Source organism: Acomys russatus, chromosome 17 (genome assembly GCF_903995435.1).
Source record: "Acomys russatus chromosome 17, mAcoRus1.1, whole genome shotgun sequence".
Classification (NCBI taxonomy): domain Eukaryota; kingdom Metazoa; phylum Chordata; class Mammalia; order Rodentia; family Muridae; genus Acomys; species Acomys russatus.
The window spans coordinates 32,022-41,114 of record NC_067153.1 but is presented as its reverse complement, the minus strand read 5'-3'; the positions used below and the strand labels follow the sequence as shown (position 1 = coordinate 41,114).

Genomic DNA, 9,093 nt, shown 5'->3' with positions numbered 1-9,093 from the left:
TATCTCTCCTTATCATGAGCATTTGAAGTTGTTCGCAGTTGGCTACTGGGAATCAGAAAATCTGACGTTAAGCAGTGAGACATAATGATTGCCATAGGGAAACTTCGACTGAGCACTAGCAAGATTTATAGCATGAGCTGGTACATTTCCCCCAATTACCATTTATATGTTAATCAGGGAAAGTGACTTGGTCCCTATATCTTTGCTTCCTTTTTTGTAAAGTGAGGTACCATGACCTTAGTTGTCTGCCTTAAGATCACCTAACTGACAAGACTGGTAGCACCCCAATGAACCATACCTAGTATTCATACTCTAAAGGAGTTCTCTCCCACAGTAACTTAGAGCCAATATGGTTTGGCCCATTTATCACTATTAAGAAGTACCTTGAAAACCATTTATATTTTAGTGCTAGTCTTAGAATATTATTGGAACCATAGCCACTCTGTAAAGGGGACCAATTACTGAAGAAACTGGGTGAAGAGAAAGATGGCTGACAAAACAAAGCAATCCAGCGAGTTCAGCATGTCAAGTGATGTGAGGTAGGAAACCAGTAGTCTGTATTCCAGCCTTTGCAGAAACACCCAGCTGAGTAATAGTTGGGAGATAAAATGCTAAAAGCCACTAAATTAGTAGTCAGTTTATTGTACATCAGAGGTCTGTGTCATGTCAGATAATCCTGAAAGAATACTACCAGTAACTCAATTGATGATTGCTCAGAACCAGATACAGTTAGTGTCTTTCCTATTATTAACTTGACATTTAAGGTTCTAAAACACATTGTTTAATATGACAGAGATGTGTGCTTGAAGTGAATAAACAAAGAAACTGCTGAGAAATAAAGAACAGACCTGCCTGGCTGTCCATGTCTGGGAACTTCATTTAGCTTTTATGAGCAATACACTTGGAATAGGCTAGCATGGAGCTAGGGCAATGGCTCAGTCAGCCAAGTGCTGCTTACATAAAGGGACCTCTGTTTAGCCCAGCACCCATGTAGTAACTGAGGGTTTCAGTGCTGGGGAGATGGAGACAGAAGGATCCCTTGGGCTTGCTAGCCAGCCAGGCATGTCCAAATTGTTTAAAGTTAGTGAGAGATCCTTTCTCAAAACCAAAGATAAAGAAGACATTGAACTTAGACCTTTGGCATACATCTGCCTGCATAATACAGGTACAGATACATGCATACATATTGATACACGAAGAATGGGTCAGCTGTGCTACTGTTATGGTCAATCCTAATATTTTAAGCAATTTAAAAGTATGAAGATCTGTTTTTTGAGCATGTCTATCTTAAGACTAAAAGTGGTTTAATGGAACAGATAGATGCATTCTGGATGTCTTCATTATAACTGGGGTACCACCAGTCTCCTAAGTAGAAAAGAAATATTAAAGATTACTTTTAAAAAGTTGTTTTGTGTGTGTGTTTCTATGTGTACCAAAGTATCATATATATATGTCTAAAATTTAAAAGGTCAAAATAGTGTAATTTCTATGCCAAGAAGAAAGAAAACACTTTAAAAATATTTTTAGGACTTATTTTAGTAATTTGCATGTATATGTGCATGGATGTATGTTCACATATGCATATGGGTACCTATAGAGGCCAGAAAGAGGGCATCCAATCCCCTAGAACTGGAGTTATAGGTGGTGATGAGCTGCTTGACATTGGTACTTGGAACTGGTACCACGTCCTCTGGAAGAGTAGCAAGTGTTTGTAACCACTGATCCATATTCCCAGCCCTCTACAACACTTTATACCAACATTAACAAGCACAAGCAAACACCAGACCTAGGCTTACTACCAATAAGGTGGAATTTTGTGACTTGTTGGATATATGATACTTGGGCATACCTTGACATATGATCTTCTCTACTCTGATGCTGAAACTTGTGAATACCCTTTGCAAGGCAATGTGTCAGTGTACAAAAGTGTGTGTTCCTGTTGTTCAGACTTCATGTTGACCACTGAAGATACTCTTAGGGCTTAGTGATACAAGGACAAGGCAGCGGAAACAGAGGGAAGAAGGCGATGGAACTTTAAAACTTGTAACTCAAGTCATCAAATCACATTTTGAGCTCATAATGAGATTCTATGCTGTCCCAAGTCTCAACACTGAAAGACAGCAGGGTAAGGACACTATTGAGCTGTGTTCAAATTCAACAGTGACTATTAGTTTCTCCATTTTCTGTCCTTAGTTTTATATTTTAGACTTTACCTGTTGGAGTTGAAACTCTGAAAGTGTACAGTATATGCACTTGCTCTGCTTTTACTATTATATACAGATTCTAAAATACATCTTAGGTTTAATATATTTTTGTTTTAGATGAGGTCTTTCTGGGTAATCCAGAATGGTGTCAGATTCACTATGTAGACAACTTCCATCTTGAACTTGCAGGGATCCTTCTGCCTCAGACTACTGAATCCTTGAAGCATAGGCATGTGCTTAGAGTTGATTATTTTAAAAGTTTATCTGACCTACGTTTCTACTAAAATGGCTTGATATTGATTTTTTTTTAAGGTGGGGAAAATAGAGCCTAGATGTTTAAAATCATATGGGATTAGTTGTGCATCATGATCCTAGAAATAAGGAATCTGAATTTGAACCTGGATTTCTCAATTCTAGTTAAAAAAAAAAAAAATCTGGATTCTTCCTAATTGCAATGTCCATGAATAACTTATCTAACTTTTCTGAGGCTCAGCTTCCTTTGCTCTTTAATACTGATAAACAGCAATTACACTATAGATTTAAAATTAAATGAGAATACAGCCACCCTTCTGAACCTAAATATTCCACACCTATGGATTCAGTCTACCACAGATTTGGGAAGGGTATGTCTGCATTGAACATGTATGTACATTTTACCTGTGTTATTTCCAAAATGATTCAGTCTAACATTTATTTAGCGTTGACTTTATATCCTGTATTAAAGGTAATCTAGAGACGATTTAAAATGCCAGGGTGTGTGTAGATTATGTTAAAACACCGCACCATTTGACATAAAGAATTTGAGGATCAAGGGCATTCTCTGGTGTCCTAGAACCCTCCATCTATACTGGGATGTGTGCCTGAAAATCTACCACATAACCTGTCTCCAAGCAAAGGCTCCATTAATACCTTAAAAGTTCCTTCCTGTTACAGAACCTTGAATCACGCCGTTTTCTAATCTCTCACTATTTTTCCCATTGTGTCACGAAGGACGTTTTCTTGCAACAGGCACACAAAATGATCAGCTCAATGTGTGGACTTAATTTAGTTAAAGACAATCAGCAAGTGCTTTTCCCGTGGCCGACGTATCGGCCTGCGCAGGCGCTCTCCGCATCCCCTTCCTCTCCCCGGAAGTACGCAGGACGCGCATATCTGAGTTTGCGCAGGCGCCCTCCGCTTCCCCTCCCTCTCCCGGGAAGTACGCAGGACGCGGCGTATCTGATCTTGCGCAGGCGCCCTCCGCTTCCCCTCTCTCCCCGGGAAGTATTCAGGACGCCTGCGCGTTAGGCCGGCTTGTCCTCTAGGACTTACGCAGAAGGCTGCGCTTCACCCTCAGGTCAAAATGGCGGCCAGGCCTGCTGGTAAGTTACCCGGTCGTTCTTGGTTGCTATGGCGGGGCGGCTTTGTTTTCCCAGCAGCTGCTCTCCTGCTTTAGCTCAGTTTGCGCGTAGGGGACGTAACGACCCAGCCCAGCGCAAAAGTCAGGTTTCGCTGAGGGTTGGAACGGGAAACCTCTGCTGCCGAAGGAGCCCCGCTGTTCAGCGGACTCGGCCTACTTCCCCTCTGCCGTGGGATAGCTGGGGGGGGGGGGGGGGAGATAAGGAGGTTAACACAAGACCGCCAAAGTGAGTGAGAGAGCATTTGCAGTCAGACGCGTTCCTTTCCTCCAACAATGACCGGGGCAAATAGCATGTGAGTCCGCGTTCCTCTCCTGGAGCTTGTTAGAGGGAGATAAGATAGGTTTATAGTGAGATAGCACGTTAACCTTGGTGTATCTTGACCGTGAGCTGGACCTGCGGTGCTGGAAGGAGTTTTGTCTACTGTAGACACTAGAACAAACTTGTCATGGGGTAGAATATTTTCACCTCAAGTAGTATCCCACATCCCCTAATTTTTTTTTTTTTTTTTTAAGTTACTGTTTACCCTCTGGTGGTAGAAATTAGAATAGCTTTTAAAAACTGCATTCACTGCCCCTTGAAATCCTGAAGGCATTAATTTCACCCACTTGACAAAATTTTAAGGAACCTTACTAAGTTTAGGACATTCTGCCTCAGTGTTTGTGTTTGATACCGGAGATCTAATTTTAACAGTTGAGAATGACTCCCTTCCAAAAGTCTGCTTCCTTTTCTGCAACAGGCTTTTGACCTAGCTAATGTGATAAGGGCAAACGAAGTAGTGCCTAGCACATTATAAGTGTTAAGTGAATATTAATCGTTATCATAATCACTGCTGTGTTTACAGTTTAGCTTCAGCGCGGTTGTTTTTTTTTTTTTTTTTTTTTTTTTTTTTTTTTTGTCTTGTTTTGTTTTTTTACTCTTTAATATTTATATTTGTGTTTTTGAGTCAGGGTGTCATGTAGCCCGAGCTAGATTTGAACTCATTTTGTATGAAGGATGACTTTAAGCTTCGGATCCTTTTCCTCCACGCTAAAATTGTTTGAATTGCAGAAATGCAACACACCTATTTTATTTGCTGCTGGAGATGAAACCCAGGGCTTTGTGGTGCATAATACACAGGCCCTGTACCAACTTGAGTCATTAGCCCTTGACTATTAGAAACAATTTCATACATGACTTTTAATTTCTAATGTTGGAGGAAGCCATGTAATAATAATCTGTACTAAGGAGTAGGAAATCAGAAGGAGCTAATGAGAAGAGAGCTTGTTTTTCTTCTTTGCTAAGATAAAATTTTCAAAGAAAGCTTAAGTACTGAGAATATAACTTAGTTGTTTTTTTTTTTTTAAAAATGCTTGCCTTGCAATGCCAGCACAATTCCTGATTTCAGTTCCCAGAACCCATGTTCTTGAGGTTTTGTTTTGTTTTTAATAAAGTCTGAATTCCAGGACAGCCATTTACATGATGAGACCCTGCCTCAGTAACCCTAGTTCATGCTTCTAATCCTAGTGCTCAAGAGGTGGAGGCAAGTGGATCTTGGGGATCACTGGCTAGTTAGCCTAGTGTACTTGGCAGTTTCCAAGCCAGTGAGATGCCATCTTAAAAATGAAAGCAAATGACTAGGGCTTAATGTTGTCCTCTGGCAGTCATACTTTCCCTCCCCATCCCTCACATTTAAATAAAACAAAAAAGTTAGGCTTGCTCTATCTTTTTTCCTGTACCACCTCTGGTCAACAGCAGGCACTCTCCAGCTTCCTTGGCCTCTTCTAGCTTAACCCTCTCAGCATTGTTCCCCAAAAAGTTGTGATTTGGTTTTGTTTCAGTTTTTGCACAGGGTGTTTTGCATTCTAGGCATGAACTCTTAGGGCTGAGCTACATTCCTAGTCCCTATTTCAGTTTTTGTTTGTTTGTTCATAACAGGCCTGGAATTAAGAGTCTTAACTGCCTCAACTTCCTGAGTGCTGAGATTACAGGCATGCTCAGTTACATTAAGAGTTAAAACATGGAGTATTTCTCTTTATCCATGATCAAATACTATTCCCATGAGATGCATGCCATGGGAGAGAGCCAAACCCTAACGCTAGTAATGATACTCTGCTATGCTTGTAGACAGGAGCCTAGCATAACTGTCTTCTGAGAGGCTTCATCCAGGAGCTGGTGAAAACAGATGCAAAGACCTACAGCCAAAGAACAGGCAGAGCTTGAGGAGTCTTATAGAAGATTGTGGGGTAGGAGAAGGAGTATTGAGGAAGGGGTCAAGGATACTACAGGAAGACCTACAGAGTAAACCAACCTGGACCAATCGAGGCTTATCAACCAAAGAGCATGCATGAGCTGGACCTAGGCTCCCTACGCATATGTAGCAGTGGGCAGCTTGGTCTTCATGTGGGTCCCCTAACAACTGGAGCAGGGGCTGTTTCAGTCTGTTACCTGCCTCTGGATCCCTTTCCCGTAGCTGGGCTGCCTTCTCTGGCCACAGTGGGAAAGGATGTGTTTAGTCCTGCTGCAACTTGATGTGCCAGAGTGAATTGAGTCTGTTCCCCTGCGGGGGCCTCCCGTTTGGAGAGTGGGGCTAGGGAAGTGGGACTGGGAGGAGAGGAGGGAGGGGGACCTCAATCAGGATGTAAAATGAATAAGTAAATAAATTTAAAAATATAATATGCCCTTGGTAAGCAGTTAGTTTGCTGTTTGGAGGGGGAGAAGAATATTAATTTATTGATATTTACATAATTTAGCAGATGATATAAAAGCTTTTTCCAGAAATAATATTTTAAAGATGATGGCCAAATGAGATTTTGGAGATTAGGATATGGACTCTCACAGCTCCACCTCCTTTAAAAAGGGAAGAAAATTTTTTTCCTGTAACTACAAATGATAGAAATGCTTTAGATCCTTTCTGTCCCCTTTCCTTCAGTTTTTATGGTAGCAGGTGATGTCAAGGCAGAGGGCGTTGGACTTTGAAAACCCAAAGTAGCAGAATGCATACCTGTGGATATTAGGCACCTTTAGTTTTGAGCTCCCCATTTTCTCCCACAAGGATGTTTATAAGAGAACTGGCTCTTTGCCTATTGGTGCATTCATTTGTAAGCAAGTAACAGTGTGGTAATTATAGTTGCAGCGTCAAGCAAGTGGCTGGATGGTTTTCGAAAATGGTATTATAATGCTGCAGGATTCAATAAACTGGGTGAGTATCTTTTCTGTTGTCCTCTTTCTCTTGTTCTTCCTGAATTGTGTGCTTTTTAAGAATTCTTAGTTTGAAAGAGATGATTTATTGTGTTATTGCATGAATCAGATTTAAAAATTAAACTTTTATTTTTTACGTTTTTGATCCTTGTGTGCTTTGCTGTGATAATTGTGGAAGCGTCAACAGATTTTTAGGGATCCTAATTATAAATTGAAGATGTCGTTTGTGTATATAGCAGGGAGTGCTTGTGGATGACAGAGGAGGACTTCTGGTTCTCCTTCTTCCATGGTGTCCAGGGATCAGACTTGGCTTGTGAAATAAGTACCATCATCTGCCTAGCTGCCTCACTGGTCCTAGTTATTTAGTGTCTTGATCTCCGAAGAAGTTCTACATGTTTTCAAGGGCAAGATACACATTTTAAATACTTTCTGAACCAGTTCATATAAAATAGGAATTTTGTGATAGTGGTTTTTAAAGGCCTATATATGTCTTCGAGAGAAAATTTGGGTCTAAAATGCTTTTGGTACCCATCTTTCCTAATAATTTGTTCTTTTTTCAGTCAAGTCTTGAGTTATAAATCATAAAGATATTTTGTTCATTAGAAAAGAAATATTCTGGATAGAGGAGATGGCTCAGTGAACCCCACAGGCCTGATGACCTGAGATCAAAACCCACATAAAAGGTTAGCACAAGCAGCTCTACTCACAGTGTGCTACCCTGGGATGATAGGAGCAGAGATAGGAATCTCTAGAAGCTGGTGGCCTAGCATATGCAGCAACACGGAGACTCTGTCTCAAACAACATGATAAGGCAAGGACTAACACCTCGATTTCTCCACATGTATGTAGAGTTACATGTGTGTGCGTGCGTGCGCGCGGAAAGTTCCTATCAGATATGGTAAGTTGTGTAATTTTAGCACTGGGGAAGCAAAGGTAAGAAGATGGTAATTTCAGTATGAGTCTGAGAATGGGTAGACAGAAACCAATTATTCTCCATGAGTTCAAGACTAGACAGGGCTACATAGTAAGAGTATCTCAAAAAAACAAAAACAAAAAATCCACTGTTTTTGAGGCAGCTCTTTAATCTGATTCTTTTGTTCCTATTGCAGGGTTAATGCGAGATGATACACTATATGAAACTGAAGATGTAAAAGAAGCCATAAGAAGGCTTCCTGAGGACCTTTATAATGACAGAGTGTTTCGCATTAAGAGAGCCCTGGACCTGACTCTGAGGCATCAGATCTTGCATAAGGAGCAGTGGACAAAATATGAGGAGGTAGAACGGATTTGATATGTCTAGTAGTGTCAGTCATTCTAGATGCAGTATGAGAAACAGGACAAACATGCTTGTTTGTGAAGTGCTTTAGTGTTCTCCGAGTCATGCCGCATAAGTAGCATTTCAGCACCCAAGTGAAGTTAGCAGAAAACTGTCAGCTCCATTTTTAAAAACAAGGTGAAACTTAGAACCAAAGTGACTTCTGAAATCACTGCCTGGGCTAGAATTTAGGTTTTCTGCCTCGTGCCATTGTTGCTTTCCCTCTACTCTGGTTCCTGCTCTAATGAAAAGTTAATTATATCAAGTCTACTGAGTGATTGTCCAGCTTCTAGCATAGACATCTGTCCTCAAAAGTCATTGAAGCCAGGAAAGCCTGTAGGTATTGTTTCTTACCTGGCACTCCTCCTCCTGACCTACTCACTTCATGATCTTTGTGAGGTTTTACACTTAAAAAGCACATAGTTCCTAGAAGTTCAGATTATATGTTCTCATGTTACAAGCAAACAGTAATTCATTGCAATGAATTTCATTGGTGGTTTAAGACCTATTTTCTTCTTCATTCTTTAGGACAAATTCTATCTTGAACCCTACCTGAAAGAGGTTATTTGAGAAAGGAAAAGAGAGAGAAGAATGGACGAAGAAGTGATCTTGGAGTTGAGATCTGTGGCTGTGCCTGGTCTCAGCATATTTCTACAAAGCTATCTACAACCTGAATCAGAGTTTAAGCATTATTGGCTCTGCAGATACTTCACTTTAAATAAAGTCTATTGTAAACGTCAGAATGTTTGAATTCAATTCAAACTCTTACTCTGGTAGTTATTGTCATCACTTTTCTGACACAATTTTTTTCCAGATATTAGTTGCTATTAAACTGGAGGTGAAAGCAGCTGATTTAGTCATCTCTTCATTGGGTAGAAAACTGGCCAGCTTACTAAAGGATACAGCACTTTATACAAGCTGATTAGTAAGCTTTAGCAAGGCCTGTACAGGTGTGAGATGAGGGAAGAGACACCACTGAACAGATGGCCCATCGGCT

The 9,093-nt window shown here is 40.6% G+C and overlaps 1 protein-coding gene across 1 annotated transcript; it reads left to right on the top strand.

Moving 5' to 3' along the window:
- The first annotated feature begins 3,474 nt into the window (after positions 1-3,474).
- Positions 3,475-8,839, top strand: LOC127201109 (cytochrome b-c1 complex subunit 7). Its single transcript, XM_051159448.1, has 4 exons — positions 3,475-3,565; positions 6,711-6,782; positions 7,891-8,057; positions 8,625-8,839. The coding sequence occupies exons 1-4, from the start codon at positions 3,547-3,549 to the stop codon at positions 8,664-8,666; spliced, it is 300 nt and encodes a 99-aa protein (XP_051015405.1). The 5' UTR covers positions 3,475-3,546; the 3' UTR covers positions 8,667-8,839.
- The last annotated feature ends 254 nt before the right edge of the window (positions 8,840-9,093 follow it).